Genomic DNA, 26781 nt, shown 5'->3' with positions numbered 1-26781 from the left:
GGGGGTGCCATTCCACCGTCAAGCCACCCAAGAAGTCCTTTGTCATGGTGATGTTCCATTGCAGTGTTAGTAACCCATGGTACTTGAGTAGCATAATCACACACAGTGCTGTTAATATCATCTGAGCAGTTAGATAACCACATACCATGGGGTCCCCAATCGACAATTGTATGATTAGCCACAGACATTAATTTTCCTGATTTGGCCTGACATTTGTCCCAACGAACCAGAGCATATTTAAAGTTGTTATTAGTAAACCCTTTGCATGGTGTTGTTCTTTGTTCGTTCCCTAACTCTTTCCCTAAAGTTTCAGTGGTACAAACATGGTTCACAGACAAAGAAAGGGCAGTAAATAATCTCAGCATCGTCCTAAAGTCCTCTTTTGGAGGCAGGGCAAAAGCCCAAGTTTTTCGGCTAACGTTTATGCATAATTTTGCTGGGCCCATACACAATGGAAGGACTTCATAACCTAGAGATATTAATTAGTTTCCCTTTTTCAGGGTGTGAGGGCCCTTTAAGGTTCCAGGGAGAAGGCATATGTATGGAGTCATTGGTTAATACGATTGGCCCTCTCTCCGTCGATTCTATGACCTGAAGTAAAGGGGGGTTGAGTCTGTAAGCCCAGTAAGTGTGATTAATAAGTTCAGCTCAAGCAGGGGGGCGAGTTGGGGGTAGGAGGCAAAAGCAAGCCGGGCAACAAAAATATTTTCAGGACTCCGAGGCATTCTCTGTTGAGAAATCAGATTTTCAGCTTGATTAGTAAGGGTTTTTCTTTGTACCCAAGAGGGGAGATCATAAGGTTGATGCCGCTGAGGGTGGCGCTTTCTGGAGATCTTTAGAGCCGCCATGGCCCATATTGGAATTTCTTCCTCCTGGGGTGGTTGTTGTCTGACCTCTATCTTGAAGGCCGGGGGGGCCCCATTGGGTCGGATGTTCCGAAGAGGAAGTCATGTGAGTTCATTGGATCCATCTGGGGAAATACAAGCATACCCCTTTCCCTGTAAGATTAATTTCCCAGATTTCCATTGTCTATTCAACCTGTCTTGGTACCAAATGGGCAGAGGAGGAGAAGAGTCCTTCAATTCCTCAAAATGTTCTTCTGCTCTTGTCAAGATAGCACCTTGCGGTAAGTTTATAAAATTTAAAACAAATAAAGCTATATTAACAATAGTTACAGGCTTAAAGAATATATTGGGTTGGAATCTAGTAAAGTCTGCTGGATAAGGAAGATAAAAGTGTTCCTGTGTTTTCCCCCTTATTTAGTTTTTTATTTGTAGTTTCAGTGTGTGATGTGTTTGTTTAACTATGTCTTGTGTTTGTGGATTATAAGGGATGTCTGTAATCTGTTTAATAGGGAATGGATGTAAAAATTGTTTGAACTGCTTAGAAATATAGGCAGGGCCATTGTCTGTTTTTATAGAATTAGGTGTTCTCATTATTGCAGTGTAAGCTAACAGGTGGGTTATAACATGTCGTGTAGTTTCACCTGGGAGAGGTGTGGCCCATATAAAAGAAGAATTTGTATCAATCGAGACATGTAAGGAGGAAGAGGAAGAAAGTTCAGGGCAATGAGTTACATCCATTTGCCATAAAATTCTCTTTGATTTGTCATAAACCTTTTTTATGTTTTTGTATTCATCATTTTCTTTGCCATTTCTTCTATCTTTTTATCAAAAGCATACAAATTACTTTTCTTTAGCAACTATGAAGTGTCTTGTATATTAGCATTTTATACATTGGTGGATATCTTTTTGTTTATTATATAAATATTTATATATATTTATTAATAGTCTAAAATCTCTTTAGTTTTTCTGCAAGAAAAACTTTTTGTAAGAGGAAGTTAGTGTTCAGTAATTAATGTTTTAAAATCTTACTTTATTTGGACATGACCTAGCTATTGAATAAACTTTTATCATTTAGTTTAGTACAATTTTAGGAATTTAAGTTACCCAATCCTAAGAGATTATTTTAGATACACCTTTTTAAAATAGAATTATTTTTAATAGGGTTTGTCTAAAACTTTTCATTTATATATTTACATATATATATATTTACATATATATATATATATATATATATATATATATAAAGAGTTAACTTTTTTGTTGACAAATTTAGTTTACCTTAAATCTAGGCACAATAAAAGTATTATATAATGTTGATGATGTAAGACATGTCTTAATTAGATTTGCAAGCAATTATATTTAAATTATATTTATATTTAAAGAAGCATTATATTTAATATTGAATATTTTTCAGTTCATGTGAACTTGAATTTAAATAGAACTCATTAATTTCATATTATCCAAAAAGAGAGACATATGTTGAGACACAGATAATTTTAGATAGACAGATATAGCTTTCTCCTTGCAATTTAAAATATCTTATATATATATATATATATATACATATGTATATATATATATATATTTTTTTTAGTTCCACCAATTTACTTATGGCTGGAGTCCCAGATAGAGTGGCTGTGTATCCCAAGGACATGATAACAGTTAACTTTAGGTTTTTTCTTAGGCCTGTTTTTGTTTCCCAGGCAGAATTGGAGCTCCAAAAATGTATTTTAACAAGTTAACCTTTTCCTAACTGCACGTGTAAGAAGAGTTGGTTTTGAAATTTCAAAAAAGATTTTATTTTAATCAGTTTTTTCTGGAGTCTAAAGTATATCATGGGCATTCAGTGTCAAAAATGTAATTTCTCCTTTTTGTAGTTATAGTATATTATTAATGATATATGCATGAGGGAATTGCTGTCACATTGGATGTAAAGCCTTGGCTACAAAATTTTGACAAATAGTCAGACTGTTAAGCATACCGTGAGGTAACACATTCTATTGAAATCTCTTATGAGGACCGATGTGTTTAGGAAAAGGGAGAGAGAAAGTGAATCTCTCTCGGTCTAAAGGGTGTAACGGTATATTCAAAAACCAATCTTGTAAATCAGTACTAATAATGTGCCACTTCTGAGGAATACTAGTAGGTGATGGGATCCCTGGTGGTAGTGGACCCATAGGTTTCATAGATGCATTAACCTTTCTAAGGTCTGTAAAGAGACGTCATTTGTTAGATTTCTTTTTTATAACAAAAATAGGAGAGTTCCAAGGAGAGTAAGATTCCTCAATATGTTTTAATTCTAAGTGTGTGTCTATAAGTTCTTAGTAGCCTGTAATTTTTCTTTCGTAAGGGGCCATTGTTCTGTCCAAATAGGCTCATCATTCTTCCAAGTTATTTTAATAATTGCTTTGTTTTTTAAATGAGCAGTGACCCCTAGGAAAAATGTGGAATGTGTATCTGAGTTGGCCATTGCATAAGTAAGTCCCTTCCTATTTGATTGAGCAGTGCATCTATCACATAAGGTCTTAATGTTGCAGGCAGGCCTTTTGGTCCTTCATATGCCTAGATTTGAACATTTTGATAAATTTCTTATACTTTGGTTTGAGAAATTCCTGCAATTTGGCAAGAGATTTTTTGTATAGGCCAGGATTTGGGCCATGAATGTTTGGAAATTTAAGGCAAAAGAAGTAATTGAGCAATTTTGTCCCCCTTTTTGAATTGCCATAGAATCCGAGATGACATCATAATTTGAATCTCTCCTTTATAATCTGAACCAATTATTCCAGGGTGAACAGTAATTCCTTTAGAAGTCAAACTAGATTGGCCAAGTGAAAGACCAAAGGTTTGTGGTGGCAGGGGTCCAAAAAGTCTGGTAGGTACTCTAGAAGGGACTGCTTGAGGGTAAAGGAAAAAAATCATATAGGGCTGGTATACTGATGGCAGCACTGCCAGATGTTGAGGGTTTGAGGGAAAAGATAGAATTTTCCCCTGGTTTTTGTTGTAGGGGACCTGGGCGGGGGGTCCCCTGTTTGGCGTTTCCTGGAATAGCTTTTCCCTCAATATCAAATTTAGATTTACAATCTTTGGCCGAATGCATTCTGCTAGGGCAGCGAGGGCAGATTCTTGGAAGTTTTTTTATTAGCTCTTAGGGCAGTCCCTCTTTAAAACTTTTTATCTCCACATGTAAAGTATCCTTCATTTCCCTTTCTAAAGGCAGCAGCCATTGTCTCAGCTAGCATTTGCATCTTTTGAGTTTCTGATCCTAGATTGCATGCCACAAGCCTTCAAATAATCAATAATAGTCCCAGTCTCACAAATTGGAGTGATAGCTCTTTGACATTCCTGATTTGCATTCTCATAAGCAAGTAATTTCTCTAGCTGTTTTTTGGCTTCTTCTCCAATTACAGTACGGGAAATAGCAGTTTCTAATCTAGCTGAAAAATCAGCATAACTTTCATTAGGTCCTTGTAATATTTTAGTGTAGCTACCTGTAGGCTCTCTTTGAGGAGTAATTTGATCCCAAGCTTCAAGGGCCACTGTTTTTAATTGTTCATGCCATAAGGGAGGGCATTGTATTTGAGCTTCTATGGTATCAAATTGTCTGGCGCCAGTTAACATTTCAAAAGTAATTTGGTTTTGGGGAGTGCCAGCTCGAGCATTCTTGTTAGCATGATCTCTGGCTATATCAGGAAACCACATTGTCCATTGAAGATATTCTGGTTTAAGGAGAGCTTTGTTAAAGTTCTTCAATCATAGGGAATAACATTTCCAGTAGAAGATGTCACAACATTTAGAAGCTCTTCAGTGAAAGGCGAATGTGGGCCATATATAGTTACAGCCTTTTTCATTTGTTGCATGTAAAAAATATGAATACCATCATATTGAGGTACTATGTGCCCTTGAGCATCAGGATTTCTTCAAACTGGAAAGATGGAGAAACCATCGGTATCAGAGACTTGTGATCGCAAAGCCAGTAATTCAGAGAGCCTGTGTCGCGGAGGAGAGCGAGTAACTACTGATTTTTTGGAAATATGAGTCTGTGCCCAGGACTTATCATTTTTGTCCAGAAAAGCATTGCCAGTTTTTGGTGTCAAGAAATGTGTTAGGAGAGTCATTGTCAGAATCATTAGGTTCTAACAAAGGAGAGACTTGGATCTGTGCCTGCTGGCAGAGGAGGAGCATTTGGAGCAGCTGAGACAGGGCTAGTAGGAAAATTGTGCAATATTGTATGTTGTTTTAATTGGGCCTTCTGTAAAGTTTTATCATCTAGTTGATATTCACACAGTAAGTGTTCTGTCTGTTGTCGAATATTGGGAGGGCTAGAATTTACCTTGAAATGGCAGAGTTACAGCTTTAATGAGAGCCCATAGGGGCCAGAAATCAACTGGAATATTTTTTCCCTGCCTGGGGGCTCGTTCAACATTTTCTTTGACCCGGTCCGAAATTTCTAAATCAGAACTGCCTTTATCAGGGAACCAAGGATTACATTTAACCACTGTTTGAAAGCAAGCCTCTATTCACTGGCATGAAACCAAAAGTCCCTGCGCTTTAAACAAATGGTGAAGTGAAGTAGAGAAATGATGGGGCTTTCCAGCCGTTTGACCCGTGTCTTAATGCTTACCAACCTCAGTAGGTCCCAACGTCAATAGGCCCTGAGTCACTCTGTCCGAAATGCCGTGTATACCAGAGTCCCTGTTCGGGCTTCACTTGCTGGGGTCCTTTAATGGACCGGAACCTGGCGGTCCAGAGTCAACGATAAGAAAGTGAAAGAAAGAAAGAAAGACACGGGGAACCAAGGTCTGATGGAGCAAAGGTGCTTTAATGATCTTTCTGTGAGTATATACAGGTTGTTGTAGAAGAAATTTCTTTCGATGATGATAAAGATCAGAAATCCAAGCGTATAGCAACTGTTACCAAGGGAACAAGGGATTAATAATGGTCACAAGTTCAGGAGACAATCCATATCTCAAGAAAGAGCATCGAGACTAAGCGGTTTAGTCATAAGGAGAATGTTTACTGAAGGAGATTCAAGCCCGTCTCATCCTATGAGAATGGTGCGGTGCACCATTCCACTGGTTTCTGAGAACAGAAACTGATAAGGAACAGAGGATTTATGAGAAACAGCACATAGGAATCCTCCTGTTAAACATTCCCTGACAGGAATCTACTAAAGTCAGCTCTGGATAAGTGTCAGGGGATGTTCAACTTTAAGGGATCCAATATGTTGCATTTTCTTCCTTTGTGCATCGTTTCTCAAGGACTCTCTGTTCCTTATCAGTTACTGGAATACAGGAATGAGCAGAGCTGCATGCAGTTCTCAGGACTGAGATGATGGGAAAGGGCACCTGCTTGGATTCCCTTCAGTGACTCCCTTCAGTGAGTCTCTTCAGTGACCGTTTACTTACAGGACTACCCTTTTTGTTGCAACTGATGGGATTTCATTCTTAATGGCTGAGTAATCATTTTATTGAAGATATATAAGCATGCGTTTCTGTAAATAAAGTACCCTTGTTTCACTCGAGACTTGGGTCCCCCATGTCCTTCTTTTCTTTGCCTTCTTTTCATCGACTCCAGTCCCCACGTCCCAGTCTGTAAAGACCATAACAAGTTGCGCCCGAACAGGGACCTGGAGAGGCCCTTGGCAAGCGGACGGAGTGACTGTTGACCTCCGGAGGTTGGTAAGTGCGGGGATATGGGACAAATGGCTGGAAAGACCCACCACTTCTCTACTTGACTTCATCATCTATGTAAAGTTCAAGGAATTTCGGTTTTGTGTCAGCTAATAGAGGCTTGTCTCCAAACGGTGGTTGAACATTATCCCTGGTTCCCTGATGAAGGCAGTTTCAATTTAGAAATTTGGAACGAGATTAAAGAGAATGTTAAAAAAAAAAAATAGAATGTTGAATGAGCCTCAAGACGGAGTAAAATATTCCAATAGATTTCTGTCCCTTATGGGCTCTTATTCAATCTGTGGTTCTGACATTTCAAGGTTATTCTAGCCTCCCCCCCACCCCCCAATATTTGACAACAGGCAGAACACTTGTTACATGAATATTAATTAGATGATGAAACTTTACAAAAGGCTCACTTAGAACAACAAAGAGAAGAGGAACTAAAAAGCCTCTTGATGAAAGTGAAAGAGGAGAGTGAAAAAGTTGGCTTAAAGCTCAACATTCAGAAAACTAAGATCATGGCGTCTGGTCCCAGCACTTCATGGGAAATAGATGGGGAAATAGTGTCAGATTTTATTTTGGGGGGCTCCAAAATCACTGCAGATCGTGATTGAAGCCATGAAATTAAAATACGCTTACTCCTTGGAAGGAAAGTTATGACCAACCTAGATAGCATATGAAAAAGCAGAGACATTGCTTGGCCAACACAGGTCCGTCTAGTCAAGGCTATGGTTTTTCCAGTGGTCATGTATGGATGTGAGAGTTGGACTGTGAAGAAAGCTGAGCGCTGAAGAATTGATGTTTCTGAACTGTGGTGTTGGAGAAGACTCTTGAGAGTCCCTTGGACTGCAAGGAGATTCAATCAGTCCGTCCTAAAGGAGATCAGTCTTGGGTGTTCATTGGAAGGACTGATGCTGAAGCTGAAACTCCAGTACTTTGGCCACCTCATGCGAAGAGTTGGAAAAGACCCTGATGCCGGAAGGGATTGGGGGCAGGAGGAGGTGTGGACGACGGAGGATGAGATGGCTGGATGACATCAGTGACTCGATGGACATGAGCTTGAGTAAACTCCGGGAGTTGGTAATGGACAGGGAGGCCTAGCGTGGTGTGATTCATGGGGTAAAAAAGAGTCAGACATGACTGAGCAACTGAACTGAAGTGGAAATATTTCAAAATTTTCCTACCAGCCCTGCCCCTGGTTTTCGTCTTCTTCTTCTTGCAAAGGACACAAAACTGAAAATCCCCTCAATTCAAGGACAAGAAGACCTTGACAATGATTCTTCTGAGGCTCTTTTTGACACTATGGCTGACAATACTTTTCTTGATGACAGTGGTAAGCCTTTGGCACGCACTCGTATTTATGAAAACGTACTATCCACTCATTCTCCTTCACAACGTAGGCCTTCTGAGTTACTGGCTTTGCAGTCTTGAATCTCTAAGGCCGACGGTTTCTCTGCTTTTCCTGTTTTGAGACATACCAAAGCCCAAGGGCAAATAATACCTCAATATGAAGGCATTGATTTTTCGCACATGCAACAAATGAAAAAATTTGTAACTGTGTCCGGCCCTCATTTGCCTTTTGCTAAGGAACTTTTAAACGCTATGGCATCTTCTTTTGGAAATTTTGTTCCTTATGATTGCCGACTTTTGATAAGGGCTCTTCTTAAACTTGGAGAATAGCTTAAGTGGACAACGTGGTTTCAGGATGTGGCCCGAGATCATGCCAATTCTAATGCTTGAGCTGGCACTCCCCAAAACCAAATTACTTTTGAAATGTTAACCGGTACAGGGCAATGTGATGCTGTAGAAACTCAAATACAAAGCCCTCCTTGGTGGAAAACTATCTTGACTGTAATAATTGTAGTCATCTTGTTCTTGCTGTTTGCTTTTTATATCTGCAACTATATCATGAACCTTGTATCTAAGTGGCTTATGCATTTAAGTTACAAGTGATTGTTCACCACTCCTGCACTTTCCACTGCCTCCTCTAGCTATTACTCAGGGCCCCTGGATCAGAGACCCTCTGTATGAGGGCAAGGAGAATATGTTGCCTCAAGAATTTAGGGTCTATGCCTCTTCCCAGCAGGAAGAAGTTACAGAACGATTTCTCCACCCCCCGCCGCCCCCCCCCCCCGCCTTTCCCCAGCAACCATATTCTCCTAAAAGCAAGAGGAAATGAAAGAGTTAAAGCTTAGGCAGGCAGTCCAAGGCCCTGGAAGGAGGAGGCAAGCATTCTCACTCATGCTTTCCTGAAGCCTTGTGCAACCATGTATCTTGCCGGAGAACTGACCTTGCTTTAGGTCCAGAGCTAATGATTACACAGCAGAATGTCTTACTCATGGAAATGCTTTTCTGAGGCTCTATGTTAATGACTATAATTGTAACAAATCTTGCCTGGGAATCTGTATCTCAAGACTTGTACCCCTGATTACAGAGCAACAGTATATCTTGCATAGAGACATTGTCTGGAACCTGTTCTCCCTGGCTAAACTTGTACCAAAGTTATCTCAGGATGTATGTCTTGGGAAAGGGCCTAATAGACCTCTTACAACATTGAGGTATTCTTTTTATCTATTCTCAGCAGCTAGTTGAGAAGTATATAAGGTCCCACTTAAGCTAATGAGGTGGATATTCTTTCTACCCCCACAAACCTTTGGCCTTTTACTTGGCCAATCTAGTTTGACTTCTAAAGGAATTACTGTTCACCCTGGAATAATTCATTCAGATTATAAGGGAGAAATTCAAATTATGATGTCATCTCAGATACTATGGCAATTCAAAAAGGGGGACAAAATTGCCCAACTATTTCTTTTACCTTACATGTCTATTAACTCCTCTGATGACATCTGGACAGGTGGATTTGCCAATACAGATCAAAAACGATCCTTATGGACATCAATAGTATCTGAATATGCATGACCAAATATAAACATCAAAATTAATGGCAAAAGATTTTCTGGTCTTGATACTGGATCCTATATTACTATTATTTCCAAACATTTATGGCCCAAATCTTGTCCTATACAGAGAATTTCTTGCCAAATTGCAGGAGTTTCTCAAACCAAAGTACAAGAGGTTTATCAAAGTGTCCAATATATCCATGTGAGGGACCAAAAGGCCAGCCTGCAACATTACAACCTTATGTGATAGATACACCCCTTAATTTAATAGGAAGAGATTTACTTATGCAATGGCATACTCAAATATATTTTCCACATTTTTCTTGGGGCCACTATTCACTTAACAAACAATGCAATTATTAAAATTACTTGGAATATTGACGAGCCTATTTGAAGAGAGCAATGGCCCCTTACAAAAGAGAAATTAGAGGCTGCTAAAGAACTTATCAATACACAATTGAAATGAACACATATTGAGGAATCTTATTCCCCTTGGAATTCTCCCATTTTTGTAATAAAAAAGAAATCTGGCAAATGGCGTCTTTTAACAGACCTTAGAGAAGTTAATACATCTATGATACCTATGGGTGCATTGCAACCAGGAATTCCATCACCTACCACTTTCCCTCAAAAATAGCATATTATTATTATAGACTTACAAGATTGCTTTTTTACTATACCTTTACACCCTCTAGACCGAGAGAGATTTGCTTTCTCTCTTCCTTATCCTAATCATATCAGGCCTCATAAACGGTATCAATGGACTGTTTTGCCTCAAGGAATGATGAATTCTCCCACCATGTGTCAATATTATGTAGCCGAAGTCCTTGAACCTGTGAGAAAACAATTTCCTAATTTTCTTGTTATTCATTATATGGATGACATATTGTTTTCAGCTCCATCTGTTTTAGAAACTCAAGAGATGCTTGACATAGCTCAACAATGCTTGAAAGACTCCGGATTAATCATTGCCCCTGAATTGTATTAAGAAATATAGAAACTTCGACCATAAATTCTAATCAATCTATTACCCAACAACTTTTTCTTGAACTACAATCTATTGTGAAGAACTGCACTTCCCCCATTTATATTACCCATATTCAAACACATTCTTGTCTTCCTGGCCCTATGGCTCATGGCAATGAAAAAGCTGATAAACTTGTCTCTTTTGCTACTCCTGAAGAGCATCATGCTCTATTACACAATAATGCTGGCTCATTCCATCAAATTTGGAAAATTCCATACCGACATGCTAAAGAAATCATTAATAATTGCTCTCCTTGTAGACCCTTAACATCTTTGACCCATTGCACAAAGTATCAATCCTCAAGGATTACAACCCAATGAACTATGGCAAATGGATGTAACTCATTGCCCTGAACTTTCTTCCTCTTCCTTCCTACATATCTCCATCGATACAAATTCTTCTTTTCTGTAGGCCACACCTCCCCAAGGTGAAACTACACAACATGTTATAACCCACCTATTAACTTGCTTTACAATAATGGGAACACCTAGTTCTATAAAAACAGACAATGGCCCTACCTATATTTCTAGGCAATTTAAACAATATTTACAATCATTTTCTGTTAACTTTTTGAAGATCTGTTAAAAGACGCCATTTGCCAGATTTCTTTTTAATTACAAAAAGTGGGAGAATTCCAAGGGGAACAAGATTCCTCAATATGTTTTCATTTCAATTGTGTATCTATAAGTCCCTTTAGTTCAGTTCAGTCGCTCAGTCGTGTCCGACTCTTTGCGACCCCGTGAATCGCACCATGCCAGGCCTCCCTGTCGATCACCAACTCCTGGAGTTTACTCAAACTCATGTCCGTGGAGTCGGTGATGCCATTCAGCCATCTCATCCCCTTCTCCTCCTGCCCCTAATCCCTGCCAGCATCAGGGTATTTTCCCATGAGTTAACTCTTCGCATGAGGTGGCCAAAGTACTGGAGTTTCAGCTTCAGCATCAGTCCTTCCAATGAACACCCAGGACTGATCTCCTTTAGGATGGACTGGTTGGATCTCCTTGCAGTCCAAGGGACTCTCAAGAGTCTTCTCCAACACCACAGTTCAGAAACATCAATTCTTCGGCACTCAGCTTTCTTCACAGTCCAACTCTCAAATCCATACATGACCACTGGAAAAACCATAGCCTTGACTAGACGGACCTGTGTTGGCCAAGTCATGTCTCTGCTTTTCCATATGCTATCTAGGTTGGTCATAACTTTCCTTCCAAGGAGTAAGCGTATTTTAATTTCATGGCTTCAATCACGATCTGCAGTGATTTTGGAGCCCCCCAAAATAAAATCTGACACTATTTCCACTGTTTCCCCATCTATTTCCCATGAAGTGATGGGACCAGATGCCATGATCTTACTTTTCTGAATATTGAGTTATGAGCCAATTTTTTCACTCTCCTCTTTCACTGTCATCAAGAGGCTCTTTAGTTCCTCTTCACTTTCTGCCATAAGGGTGGTGTCATCTGCATATCTGAGGTTATTGATATTTCTCCCGGCAATCTTGGTTCCAGCTTGAGCTTCTTCCAGCCCAGTGTTTCTCATGATGTACTCTGCGTATAAGTTAAATAAGCAGGGTGACAATATACAGCCTTGACGTACTCCTTTTCCTATTTGGAACCAGTCTGTTGTTCCATGTCCAGTTCTAACCTTTGCTTCCTGACTTGCATACAGGTTTCACAAGAGGCAGGGTAGATGGTCTGGTATTCCCATCTCTTTCAGAATTTTCCACAGTTTTTCGTGATCCACACAGTCAACGGCTTTGGCATAGTCAGTAAAGGAGAAATAGATGTTTTTCTGGAACTCTCTTGCTTTTTTCTTCATCCAGCAGGTATTGGCAATTTGATCTCTGGTTCCTCAGCCTTTTCTAAAACCAGCTTGAACATCTGGAAGTTCACGGTTCACGTATTGCTAAAGACTGGCTTGGAAAATTTTGGGCATTACTTTACTAGCGTGTGAGATGAGTGCAATTGTGCGGTAGTTTGAGCATTCTTTGGCATTGCCTTTCTTTGGGGTTGGAATGAAAACTAGCTTTTCAGCCAATTGACCCATGTCTTAGTACTTACCAGCCTCAATTGGCCCTCTGGGGTCACTCTGTCCAAATCTGCCATGTGTACCAGGCCCTGTTCTGGGCGCCACATGTTGGTCTTTCATTGGACTGGAACCTGGCAGTCCAGAGTCGACAATAAGAAAGTGAAAGAAGGAAAGAGGCTAATATTCCCTGGGTTATGCAGCCGGCTTTCACATTGCAGGGAATCAGCCAGATATAGAGAGAAAGAGAGAAAGAAGGACATGGACACCCAAGCTGTGATGGAGCAAAAGTGTTTTAATCAACATGGTGTGGTTATTCTCAGCAAAGATAAAGATTAAAATTCCAGACTTGCAAAATATAAGGCGATCCTTATCAAAGAGAGAGTCATAAACAACACTTTTACCATGTGGTTCATAAAAAGGAAGATGGTACTTATCCCTGTATAGAAAAACTAATGAAGGTAATCCTATGCAAGCATCCCATGTCATTGATCTCTGTCCTGGGAGAGGCTTACCTGTTTCGCTCGCCCCTGACAGGGACTGATAAAGAACAGAGGGCTCAAGAGAGATAGGAAACAGCACACAGGAATCTTACTCTTAAATGCTTCCTGACAATATTACATTCCGGATTTTAACTAGATCACATTTGCAAACTCCCTTTGGACATTTAAAGTAGTACTCAAGATGTTCTAGATAAGAGGACGTGGGCAGTATTGGGGCAGGGGGAGTGCCTTATTCAGCTTACCACAACCAGAGTGTCTTCTCCTGATGGGTGTACAATTTTAACATGCTTTTCTCTCCATATAGCTTTTGCCACTGTTTGTTAAAACATTTATTTGTATTTATTAATTTGGCTATTTTGAGCTTTGGTTGTGGCATCTAGGATCTTCAGTCTTCCTTGTAGCATCTTTTCCTTGCAGCACATGAAGTCTTAGTTGCGGCATGTGGACTCTAGTTCCCCGCCCAGTGATTGAAACCAGACCCTCTGCATTGGGAGCACAGAGTCTTATCCCCTGGATGGACCGCCAGGGAAGTCCTTACAGGTTTTATTTACTTTACTCCCTTAACTGACTGGCTAGAATGTCTAAAACAATGTCAATAGCAGTGCTGAGAGTGTACATACTGGTCTGCTTCCTAATCTCTGGGGAAAAGCATCCGGTCTTTCACCATTGAGTATGGTGCTTTTACAGGTGCTCTTTCTTGAGTTGAGGGAGGTTCCCACTCTTCTTTGTTTTCTGAAGTTTATATTATAAGTGGTTGTTGGCTTTTGTTGAATGCAGTTTCTGAATCAATTGATAAGACAGTTTGATTTTTCTTCTTTTGTCTGTCAACAGTCTGGATGACATTGATTGAAATTCGAGATAGCCTTCTACCCCTCACATATACACCATTGGATCACGGCATGCAATTCTTTTTGTCTCTTGCTGATTTCTCTTGCTAATAGTTTATTAAGAATGTTTGCTTCTTCATGTGGGATTTAGTTGGTAGTTATCTTTATCTCTTCTTTTCTTCTGATACCTTTGTCTCATATTGTCCCACGGTAATACTGGCCTCATAAATTGAGTTGGGAAGTGTTCCCTCCTTTCCTTTCGTCTAATAGAAATCATGTCAAGTTGCTGCTAAATCTTCTTTGTACGTTTCTTCAGTTAGTCAGTTCAGCCACTCAGTCGTGTCTGACTCTTTGCCACCCCATGGACTGTAGTACTCCAGGCTTCCCTGTCCATCACAAACTCCCGGAGCTTCTTCAAACTCATGTCCATCGAGTTGGTGATGCCATCCAACCATCTCATCCTCTGTTGTCCCCTTCTCCTCCCGCCTTCAGTCATTCCCAGCGTCAGGGTCTTTTCCAATCAGTCAATTCTTTGCATGAGGTAGCTGAGGTATTAGACTTTCAGCTTCAGCGTCAGTCCTCCCAATGAATATTCAGGCCTGACTTCCTTTAGGATGGACTGGTTGGATCTTCTTGCAGTCCAAGGGACTCTCAAGAGTCTCCTCCATCGCCACAGTTCCAAAGCATCCATTCTTTGGCTCTCAGCTTTCTTTATATCCAGCTCTCCCATCCATACATGACTACTGGAAATACCAAAGCTTTGACTAGATGGCCCTTTGTTGGCAAAGTAATGTCTCTGCTTTTTATATACTGTCTAGGTTGGTTATAACTTTTCTTCTAAGGAGCAATTTCATGGCTGCAGTCACCATCTGCAGTGATTTTGGAGCCCAAAAAAGTCAAGCTTGTCACCATTTCCATTGTTTCCCCATCTATTTGCCATGAAGTGATGGGACCAGATGCCATGATCTTAGTTTTCTGAATGTTGAGTTTTAAGCCAAGTTTGTCACTCTTTCACCTTCATGAAGAAGCTCTTTAGTTCTGCTTCGTGTGTTTGTATGTTTGTCAGATGTGTCTAATACCACTGTGACTTTGTTACACTAACATTTGTTAAGTCAAGGTCCTCGGTGTTGGACGTTATGTCGCAACTCAACAGAAGACTGCAAGGGAAAGTGAAATGGAAGTGTTCATTCCTCACACATGCTGGAGGAGCTGCAAGGCAAGCATCAAGGGCTCAAGTGGGAAGTCAGGGCAGGGTGCAGAGAGCCGGGCAGGGACGGCCCGGGGCCTGTACCTTCATTAGGCTCTGTAGATGGAGTGCTCTAGGGTCCGGGGTTAAGGCTGGATCGAACTTTGTTCTTTATCCTTTGAGTGTAATGTTCCATGAAACACAGGCCCATTCGGCTACGTGTCTCTAGACATAGCCCATTGGCAAAGTAATGTGTCTGCTTTTTAATATGCTATCTAGGTTGGTCATAACTTTCCTTCCAAGCAGTAAGCAGCTTTTTATTTCATGACTGCAATCTCCATGTGCAGTGATTTTGCAGCCCCAAAAAATAAAGTCTGACACTGCTTCCACTGTTTCGCCATCGATTTCCCATGAAGTGATGGGACCAGATGCCATGATCTTAGTTTTCTGAATGTTGACCTTTAAGCCAACTTTTTCACTGTCCTCTTTCAGTTTCATATATACATACATATATATATATATATATATATATATATATATATATATCTAGGAATGTGGATGCCTTCCCCCTCAAGGGACAGGCCCTTTTGGCTATGCATTTCATAGCCCATCCTGCCACAGACATCAGGAGTGAGATTCCAAAAGCAACTGCTGGTCCTCAGACCCCTATGAGCGATTTGGTCCAAGTGGCTTATTCAGTTCTTGATAATAGGGACATGGTTGAAAAGGCTGAACGCTCCCAGAGAAATACACAAAGGGCTGAAATGATGGTTGTACCTTTGTCCACTCAGAGACCACTGGAGGGGAAGTCAGCCTTTGCAAGCCAACCTGGCCATGGTGGACTACAAGGCCCACAGGTACCCAGACCAACCCAGGGTACCCCGTGTGGACAGAAAGGCACTGGAGGAGAGATGGTGGTGGACTCGCCCGTTTACAGACAGCCAGGGAGCTGGAGGAGGGTATGCCCCCGACACCTGAGATCCCTGGGCCCTCGGCCTTGGATGGTTCCCCAACACTGAGGGGCCCCGAGGTCAGAAGGGGCTCTGCTCACAGCACCGTGCATGTAACTAGTGCTAAAGCTCGGGGAGTCACTGAACCGGGGGCCGAGATGGAATCCCTCAGACACCAGCACAGTCCTTTGCACCTTAACCTGAAGGGCTGGAAACCTTAACAACCCTAAAAATGCATAATGGGGACATTAGCACCGACACAGGGCCTGCTTTCCAGGAACCCCCTTCATGCTCCAACAATGGCCAGTTGCTTCCACATCAGTATCTGTGCCTGTCACCTCTCTTTTAACTCAAGGCACTTACTAGTTAAATTAGGCTCCACTCTGTTTCCTGAGGGACAAGGAAGTCACCCTTATGACCAAAAGATATGAACAAAACTAAAAAAACAGATTAACTCTATAACTGAGATAAAAGACTTAAGAGACGCTGAAGTACGCAACACCGAGGTTCTGGGTCTAGCTACAGATAAACAGACTGAGGCCTTACGTGATGCTCTTCCAGAGTTGGAACCTGTTTTGAGCTACGTAACCCAGCTGGTAAAGAATCCACCTGCAAAAAAAAAAAAAAAAGAATCCACCTGCAATGCTGTTACTGAAAGATGTGTGTTGGGATTCCAGCCATGTCTTGTACCCCTCCCCCAACAGACACGCTCCTCAGGATCTCGTGTGGGGCCTCGCCCCAGGAATGTGCACAGAGCCGCAGATGATTCCGATCTGGATCCTGCATTGAGCACCAGGGCTCTTAGCCTCCACTTCTGAGACTGAGATCAGGCCCTGAGGGAGGGGAGGGCGCTCTGCTCTGAGCGGGGTTGGACCAGGGCCTGCTGTGTGACCCGATGGAGATCATGGGCTCAGCGGAGTTGCCCCCTGCTGCTGTGTGCATGAGGCCTCACCAGGAGGGGAGTGTGATCCAAGGAAAGCGTGGGAAAGTCCCGTGTTGGTCTCTCTGTGCCAGAATTGACTGTCCTGAGTCCCTCCTGCGACAGTGGGCACAGGGGACTGTCTGTTCCTCGTGGTGAGGGCTTCCCTGTGTGTGTGGTTGGGGCTGAGGAGGGGGTGTGTTGACCCTAAGCATTATACAGCATGTTTTCCACTTTCATGATAGAACTGTGAAGACTCATGGACGAAGAAGCCCAGAAGAGGAAAGAACAGGAGTCAGGCATGGCTGTTTCTCAGGAAGGTCATATTCTCAGTGGGTTCTCAGTCTGCCCTTCCTTAAATGCCCTTCTCTGGACTCGCTAATCATGTCTGACCCTGGAGTGTCCTGTCTGATTCCTATACATGCACACTCACCCAGGGCCTTCCCTCAGGGCCTGTCTCCTCCACTTAGATCCCATCTCCCCATGACCCGTGACCTGGCCCTTGTGAGGAGGCTCCCCTGGACACCCTCCTGGGTAGGGCTTCTCACCCATGGGTCTTGGTGTTGTTGGGCAGCAGGCACTGTTTAGGGCCCATCTGGATGCGCTGTCTGCTCTCTGTCAACCAGGGTAAAGAAGCTGTATGTGGACCTCAGGTATTAACATGTACAGGACATGGTAAAATCTGCAAAAGTGGCCAGTGAGTGGAAATCAGTTCTGACTTTTTATAGTACATTTAAAATTAAATGAGCACCTCCTTAAAAGCTTAAGTGTTTGGGAATGGAACGGAACGTTCAGAAAGAGATGTCAGGGCTAGGGAGTATTTCGTTACACCGTCTCATTTAAACTGTAAAATCAGGGTTACTAATTTTTTTTTTTCTTTCTTCTTTGACCACATGATGCAGCTTCCAGTGTCTTAGTTTGCTGAGTAGGAATCGAGCCTGAGTCCCTGCAGTGGAAGTGAGGGATCTTAACCACTGGACCATGAGGGAACTCTCCAACTTTACTGATCTGGCTTCAGTATTTGCTTTATGGAATAAAATAATAAATTTTGGATTTTGTTAATAAGCACATACCCAAAATTAAGGATAAAAATCACATTATGATTTTTAAAATGTATTTATTTCCTGGAGTGTATCTTCATTGCTTCAGTGTCTTTTCCCTGGTTCTGGCTAGTGGTGGCCACTCTGCTTGTGGTGCGCACGCTTCTCATTGCAGTGGCTTCTCTTGTCTTGCAGCACGGGGTCTCCAGCACGCTGGCTTCAGTAGTTTCACCTCCTGGGCTCTAGAGCTCTGGCTCAGGAATTGAGACTCACAGGCTTAATTGCCCCTCAGCGTGTGGGATCTCAGACCAGGCAACAACCCACATCTCTTGCATCACCCAGTGGATTCTTTACCACTTACCTGTAGGGAGGGCCACATATTTTTAAATACAGGTATTTTATAGAGATTGGAAGAAATCTTCTATATGTTATTTTCTGCTTATATTACTTTTTATTTTTTTTTAAACTAGAATAAGATAATGTTGAGGAGTTCCCTGGTAGTACAGTGGCTAAGAGTGTGCCTTCCAATGTAGGGGGCACAGGTTCCATCCCAGGTCCGGGGAAATGCCTCAGAGCAACTAAGCCCATGGGCCACAACTACTGAGCCTGTGCCCTAGAGCCCAGGAGCCATAACTACGGAAGCCCACACTCTCTAGAGCCTGTGCTCCAAAACAAGAGAAGCCACTGCAGCGAGAAGCCCCGGCACTGCAGCTGAGAAAGCCCACTCACAGCAACGAAGGCTCAACATAAGCAAAATAGATAACCTTTGAAAAAGAAATACAATATTGACAAAGGTACTGAATGAAGAAGTAAAATAAAAGAAGAGAATGGGAACCCACTCCAGCATTCTTGCCTGGAGAATTCCATGGATAGAGGAGCTGGCGAACTTCCGTCAGCGGGGTTGCAAAGAGTCTGGCATGAGTAAGCAGGTAAGCACAACTTCCACACACAGCACATTGAGCTCTGTAAAACAAATCTAAGCACCTAACTTTCCTCTTGCAAATTCTTCAGAGACTTCCAGGAGCTTTTGGAATAAAGTCCTCAATCCATAGATCTTGCATAAATTAGCCTCTACCTGGCATCACCCCATCTACATTCCCTGTGTCCCAGTCACACTGGCTGCCTTTCTGTTCAGTAAATATCTTCCAGCCTCAGAGCTGGCACTCAGGCTGTTCTCTCTGCTTGCAACACTCTTCCATTTCCCACCTTGCCATCCTAAGTGCTTTTTCCTCACAGAGACCTTGTCTGATTTCTCAATGTAGGTTAAGACTTTGTGTTTAATCTTGTCTTAGCACCGGGGCTGTGTCAGAACACTTATTTCGATAGTAACATTAAAATTGTGGATGAAATTGGCTGGCTGGCGGCTAGAGTGTAAGCTCCATCATGTTCACTGCTGTATTTCAAGTTTGAGGCGCACAGCTGACGCTGAATGAATTTTAATAGAATGAAAGAAAATAAAGACAATTCTTCTTGTTTCAATCAATTGTGTGTTTACACATGCACGCATGAATGCATGGATATGTAACTCCATGGTTTTATTACAACAAATCATCTCATAAATAATGGTGTATGCTTTGTAGCAGTTTCAGTTGTATCTTAAGTGTATTTCATGGCATTAAGTTTTTTGTGCATCATCACATGAATGACATAAATTGTAGTAAGATTATTGACATTGTGTGGGTTGTGATGGGAGAGGGTATGACCCTGTATCATGACAATTTATGCTCTTCTATTGTATTTCAGCTTCCTTGAACTTGTTTCAGGTATCCTCAGGGAACTTTCTGTGGATGCTCTTTCCTTCTTTGGTAATTAACTGGTTGATTCTTTAGGTTGAGCTCACGTGCTGTTGCCTCATTTCTTAACTGTTTGATCTGAGTGATTTCTTGGAGTGACAGAGTTTTCCCCCCAGTAAGGTGGACTCAGATCTTTCTCTAACGTGCTGTTATGTTGATGACAAGTTCCTCCGTGTGACGTGTTTAGAGTAATGCTTAGTGAGTAGGACGTGCTGAAACACCTGTCATCAATGTGATGATGTCGTCATCATCACTATGTGTGTTCTTTTAAAGCAACTGTGGACTTTGTGGTCTCTGGAGACACCAGTCTTGCTGTAACTCAACTAGGTTGTGACACTATATCACTCCGTGTGGTGAATGTAACACTTCTGCATGGACAACCCAGCGTTGGTTTTAATTTGTGTATTTTTCATGTATTGTCCACATACATGACAAATTCATGTTGATTGCAGGAGATCATAGTCTTAGAAAAAAGAGGAAATTAGAAATTAGATTAGAGACTAACAGTTTGCTTGAAGCAGCTTGTAATGGATCTATCAGAATATTACTTCAACTGAATTGAGCTTTACCCCTCTCACCTCTTCTCATTTTGTGTGAATCTAAGAATCCTCTGCAGGACCCATTGGTGAAATGTGTTTTCATTTCAGGCACAGTTGACCTTCAAGGATGTGTTCATAGACTTCACTCCTGAGGAGTGGGAGTGCCTGGACCCTGCCCAGAGAACCTTGTACAATGATGTGATGGTGGAGACCCTCAGGAACCTGCTGTCTGTGGGTGAGGATCACTTCCCCCTGAAATGGGGATCTGCCCTGGGGTACCTAGGCATGTTCCCTCTGTACCTTTGGAGAGTGCCTGTTTTTCTTGACTAAGCTCAAACCTTGTTGACTCACACGTGTAAAGCTTCGTGATTGGCATCAGGAGTTTAAACTTGTCTTTCCTTCTGGTGACCTGCCAATGTGTGATACACAAGGAGTTTTCCCACAGCTCGAGCATTTATAAAGCTGATTTCAAACTTTGAAATATCCAGTTGCCTGTTTTCTAGCCCTGTGTCCTTGGTTCAGTAGTTCTTAGATAGGAACTAGATCCCTGCTGCATATTGTAGTGTATGTTGTAATGTTCCCTGTGCATTCAGAAGGATGCAGATAGTAAATTCTTTTGAGACGTATTTTTCTGTCAGTTTATAATGTCCTCACTCCTTGGCTGACAAAAGAGCTGGATTCTACACCTGCCAGTGCAGGAGACCCGGGTTCGATCATTGGTCTGAGAAGATCCCACATGTCACAGAGCAGCTACGCCTGTGTGCCCGAACTACGAGCCAGCACTCTAGAGCCTGGAAGCTGCAACTGCTGAGCCCACATGGGACGACCACTGGAGCCCGTGCGCCCAGGAGAAGCCGCAGCAAGTGAGGAGCACGAGCGCTGCAACTGCAGCGCAGCCGCTACTTGCTGAACTTGGAGAGAAACCAAGGAGCAGCGAACACTCCCCCGAGACGAAAGAAATGGATTCACCAGTGTATTAAAAATAACAGATACGTTTATTAAAAAAGGAGAGGTTGGACTCTGGAAGAAGCCACAGTATGTGGCATTACTTGTGAGTAGGAAGTTCTGTTTCTGATCTGAACGTTATCCCCAGTCTTGTGGCACAAGGAGGAAGACCCCTGGATTGTGGAGAAGAAGGTGCTAATAGCGGAAATCCAGATGAGCGGGAAAGTATCAACAGTGTGATCACAGGTCAACTGTCACAAGGACAGAGAGGAAGCCACACCATCCATGGGGTTTGGGAAACTCTCCAAGGGGGAGAGTTCTGTGAGAAAACAGATGTTTAATGTTTGTGAATCTCACAGGAGGTTTTTCTTCTCCCTAACTGACGGCTCTGTTCTTCGACATGCGAAACGTACAGCGCCCTCCAGTGGAGCTGTAGCGCCCACAGAGATGAAGGCGAGGTCTTTGGTTTTGGCCTGTCCTGGGTCCTTTGTGCTGTGCGGACTTCTGTCTGCTGGAGACGAGTGAGGGCTCCTCTGTAGTTGCGGGGAGCACGGTTTCTCTTTGTGGTGCTTTCTTTAGTTGTGAAGCACGGGCCGTGGGCACACGAGCGTGAGTAGTTTTGCCATACAGGCTCACTATCTGTAGTTCATCAACTTACTCTCTGTGACATGTGAGATCTTCCCAGAACAAAAATTGAACCCATGCCTCCTGCAGTACTAAGCAGATTCTTACCATGAAGCCACCTGGTTGTTGGGAAATTAAATAAATAGTCTTGTTTAGGTTTCAAGACAAAGCAGTGCATTCCTCTGACCTTGCTTCTAACCTGCCTGGAAACTGCCCTGAGTGTGAATGTCCTGACTGTCTCCTGTGAGTGCAAGGCTTGCAGCAGCATAGATAAGATAGGGCACAAATCTTGAGATTGTTCAGCCTTTGCAGGGGCCCTTGCCAACCAAGCCCCAGGCTTAGCACCATCCATGTTGGCTCCCGGATCCTGCTCTCTGCCTACCGTGAGGTAAATAAAGGTTAACTTAAAGCTGTTTAAAGAGAAGTTCCAACTGGAAGAAGAATTATGCGATTTGTGAGGATGATTATCCATGTTACAATGTCACATTATATTTTGGCTGATCAAATGTTCATTTTTAAGTTGACTCTCTTTAGCCAGCCCACAGCTCGAATAGTGTCCCCCACTGCCCTTTCTCTCTCCATTCTCTGTCCTGTTGTGGCCTTTCACCCCTACCAACCCCTCTGTCTCCCCCTCCATCAGCTGCTGCTGCTGCTGCTGCTGCTAAGTCGCTTCAGTGGTGTCCGACTCTGGGCGACCCCATAGAAGACAGCCTACCAGGCTCCGCAGTCCCTGGGATTCTCCAGGCAAGAACACTGTCGTGGTTGCCATTGCCTTCTCCAATGCATGAAAGTGAAAAGTGAAAGTGAAGTTGGTCAGTCGTGTCCGACTCTTCGTGACCTCATGGACTGCAGCCTACCAGGCTCCTCCATCCATGGGATTTTCCAGGCAAGAGTACTGGAGTGGGTTGCCATTGCCTTCTCCGCTCCATCAGCTAGTCCCCTTCTAACTGCCCCTGTCTCTCCGGGGGAGGGGGAGCCCAGGTTCCCCCACTCTAGCAAGTTTGTTTACCCTTTTAGATTCTTCTCATCAAAGACCCCCATCTCCCTGGAGGGACATTCCAAGATTTTTATCAGTCCATCTGGCCTTGTTATCACAGTCAATTTGAGCAGTATTCGATGGGTATTTTAGCCATAAAGCTTTGACTGTAGAAAGGAAAGATAACTTGTTTGATACAGGATGGCCATGATATTGTTTAGACTCTGGAGAAAACTGGTTAAGATGAATTTTGTTTTTTATTTGAAAGTGCAAACCAGTTCATTTTACATGTGGAATTAAAAACAGCAAGCTTGTTAAAAAGGCCTGCCCCCCAAAAAGCTTAAAGTTAACCTTTGCCAGGGCTTCCCAGATGACTCTAGTGGTAAAGAACCTCCCAGCCCCTGGGGGAGACACAGGAGATGTGGATTTGATCCCTGGATAGGGAAGATCCCTTGGAGGAGTGAATGGCAACCCACTCCAGTATTCTTGCCTGGAGAGTCCCATCATGGACAGAGGAGCCTGGTGGTCTAGACTCCATGGGGTTGCAGGGAGTTGGACAGGACTGAAGCGACCTTGCATAGCATGCAACCTTTGCCACCTCCTTGAAATACGTAACCCATTTTTCCAGAGATTTCAGTCTTGAGCGAACTAGTATTTTAAACCACATGGAGGGGGGTGGTAAGAAAAGTGTGAAAGAGACATTTTAAATCTCAAGCACAAAAGTATGAGAGCTCTCATGTCTGTCGATCTGCATGTATGTTTGTCTCAGTGTGTGTCTTTGTTTTTGGATAATATTGCTGAGGTTAATTTGTAAATGAACTCTAATTCAATTGTTTTTTAAAAAAAAAAAAGTAAGCACTTACAAATCAAACAATTGCAAGAGAAATTAACCTAAATGAATTTCAGGTTAACGTGAACTGGGAAATATTCAATATTAAATATCTAGTATTAATGTTTGTTTGCTAATCTAATTAAGACACGTCTTGAGTCTTCAACATTGTCTAATACTTTTATTGTACTTAGGTTTAATGGTAAGTAAGTTTGTGAACAGGTAAAGTAACTCGAGTGAAGAAGCTTTTAAGGAAAGAATGCAAATGCAGTTGGAGGTTTTAGATAAACTCTGTTAGGAATGACTATGTCTGTCTAGAATAGTCTCTCCAGATTTGAATAACCTGAGTTTTTCGGGTTGTGCTAAACTAAGAGATGAAAGCTCACTGAATATATAGGTCATTTCCAAATAAAATAAGATTCTGAATCACAGATTACTGAAAACTCATTTCCTCTTGCAGACAAACTAAAGAGATTTTGCACTATTAATGAAAACGTTTGGTGCCACCCTGAGATGTTCTCTATAAGAAAGCAAATATTCTTAGACATTCTCACTGGTATTTATGTTCACCAGTCTACAAAATGCTAATATAATGGACTGCTCATGGTTGCTTAAGGAAAGTAAGACGTGTGTTTTTAGTAAGAAGAAAGGGATGAGAAATGTGGACCAATCACCTTGCTTTGTCCCCCCTGGTTAGTTTGTCTCAGGACCCTCTCCTTGGCTACACAGGCACACCCTGGATCTTGAAGTAAAGGCTTCTCAGAGGAGCATGGAGAAGACAATGGCAACCCACTCCAGTACTCTTGCCTTGAAAATCCCATGGACGGAGGAGCCTGGTAGGCTGCAGTCTGTGGGGTCGCTAACAGTTGGACACTACTGAGTGACTTCGCTTTCACTTTTACTTTCATTCATTGGAGAAGGAAATGGCAACCCACTCCAGTGTTCTTGCCTGGAGCATCCCAGGAACAGGGGAGCCTGGTGGGCTGCCGTCTGTGGGGTCGCACAGAATTGACATGACTGAAGCAGCTTAGCAGCAGCAGGCAGCAGAGGAAGCAAGACTCATTTTTCCTGGAATGCTCCTCTGACTTTTAACTCCAAGGAGCCTTTCTGCACTTGTGTACTGTCTCCTTGATCAGAAAGGGTTTTTTCCTTTCTTTGTCCTTGCCATGATCAGTCCCTTGAATTAAGAGACAAACTGGCTGTTTACCCTGTTGTTGTTGGCTGTAAATTCCTCAACCTGATCCCACCTATCTCTTATCTCAGGGCATGCAAGGAGGAGAGTAACTGATTGTAGATGTCCAACCTCAGCCCTTCCAATTCCTACCTCAAAATTACATTTTATTAAGGAGAATGGAAAGTACTTCTGACTTACAGATGGCTGTTTCTAAATGAACAAAGTGATTTAAGAAAAGAGAGAGAAAGAGAGAGGTTTCATGGAAAGTGGACTCCAAGAAAAGAGGTCCCAAAAGGCAAGGTCTTTATATGTTCTGCAACAATCTGTCATTTGACTCCTGTCAATTTTGCTGCTTGACTTTGGGCAGCATGTGATGAGGTGTTTCAGCAGGATTTACTTCCCCTTGTCCCCTTCCTGTGCTAATTCGTGCTGTTAGGTGGCATAGACTGTTCCGTATTTTATACAAAAAATCAGATGTTACCTTTTTTTCTTTTTGTTGTGCCACATGGCAGTCTGGTTCTTAGTTCCCCATTCATGGAAGGATTCTGTGCCCCCTACAGTGGAAGCAATAGTGCTAACTACTGGATCACCAGGGAGTTTGCCTCAAAGGTTACTTTTGCTTAAAAGATATATAAGTTTTCAAATCACATTCCTTTATCTTCATAACTGTAAGTTAAAAATTTATTTAAAATTTGTTTATGGCTGCACTGGGTCTTTGTTGCTTCAGGGGCTTTTCTTTACTTGCAACAAGCAAGGTCTACCCTCTAGTTACAGTGCATGAACTTATAATTCTAGTGGATTCTCTTGTTGCAATGCATGGTCTCTGTGTGTTTGCTCAGTAGTCGTGACTCTCCGGCCTTAGAGCACAGAATCATCATTTGAGGTCTACAGGCTTAGTTGTTCTCAGGCATGTGGGAATGCATATGGCAAGGCCTTTAATCAAACTACAAGACTTGCACTTCATCAGAGGATTCATACTGGAGAGAAGCCATACAAATGCAATGTATGTGACGAGGCGTTTAGTCATACTGCAGACCTTACTGTTCATCGGAGATTTCCTGTTGGAGTGAAACCATATAAATGGGATATATGTGGCAAGGGTTTCAGGGCAAGTTCAAACCTTGCTGTTCATCAGAGAGTTCATGCTGGAGAGAAACCATATAAATGAGCTATATGTGGCAGGGCTTTCAGTGTGAATGCAAACGTCGCAGTTCACCAGAGAATTCATAGTGGAGAGAACCTTACAAATATAAAAATTGTGACAAACCTTTTAGTAATCCATAAATCATCATCAGCAAGTTCAGACAGGAGAGAAACAATATATATATGATGTATATGGCCGGAGCTTTTCTTGAAATGACGAACTTAGAAACCATCAGAGAATTCATACTAGAGAGAAACATTAGAAATGTGACAGTTGTGAGAAACATTTTAGTGCAAATGTCGTGAGTGTGACAAAGCCTTTAGTCAGTGTTCAGACCTTATAATTCAGAGAACTCATACTGTATAGAAAACATGCAAGTGAAATGAATGTGGCAGAGTTTCTAGTGCATGTTCAGCATGAACTGCCCATTAAGCAGTTCATACAGGAGAGAAACCACATACATGTTATTTATGTGGCAAACCCTTCAGTCACAAGGAATGACGCTGCAGATCATCTGAGAATCCATACTGCAGTGAAAACTTACACATGTAGAGAATGCAGTAAAATATATCAACTTTTTGACTGTCAGAAAATTCAACCTGAAGGAAAACTACACAAATGTGTTAGGTGTAGGAAACCTTTGATTATGTGTTCAGGCCTAACTCACCATCGGTTGATCTATTTATTTATTTATTTTTAACAATATTGTGATGGTCTTTGCTGTACATCAACATGAATAGGCCATAGGCATGCATATGTGCCCTCCCTCCTGAACCCACCTCTCTCGCCACCGTATTCCTCCAGATTGTCCCGGAGCACATGCTCATACATCAAACTCCCACTGGCTCTTTTACATATGATAATAT

General features: G+C 42.2%; 1 protein-coding gene across 1 annotated transcript in view; it reads left to right on the top strand.

The window, feature by feature from the left end:
* LOC122444969 (zinc finger protein 610-like) overlaps nucleotides 1-21828 on the top strand; it is a 93122-nt gene extending 71294 nt beyond the window's left edge. Inside the window, exons 2-4 of the mRNA XM_043473831.1 lie at nucleotides 17097-17167; nucleotides 20332-20458; nucleotides 20895-21828. Of these exons, the coding sequence (XP_043329766.1) occupies nucleotides 17111-17167; nucleotides 20332-20458; nucleotides 20895-21034 (324 nt within the window). The 5' untranslated portion in view covers nucleotides 17097-17110 and the 3' untranslated portion in view covers nucleotides 21035-21828. The remainder of the gene's footprint in view (nucleotides 1-17096; nucleotides 17168-20331; nucleotides 20459-20894) is intronic.
* Nucleotides 21829-26781: the final 4953 nt, after the last annotated feature.

The sequence above is a fragment of the Cervus canadensis genome, chromosome 7 (genome assembly GCF_019320065.1).
Source record: "Cervus canadensis isolate Bull #8, Minnesota chromosome 7, ASM1932006v1, whole genome shotgun sequence".
Taxonomy (NCBI): Eukaryota; Metazoa; Chordata; class Mammalia; order Artiodactyla; family Cervidae; genus Cervus; species Cervus canadensis.
This window is presented reverse-complemented; position numbering and strand designations above follow the sequence as displayed.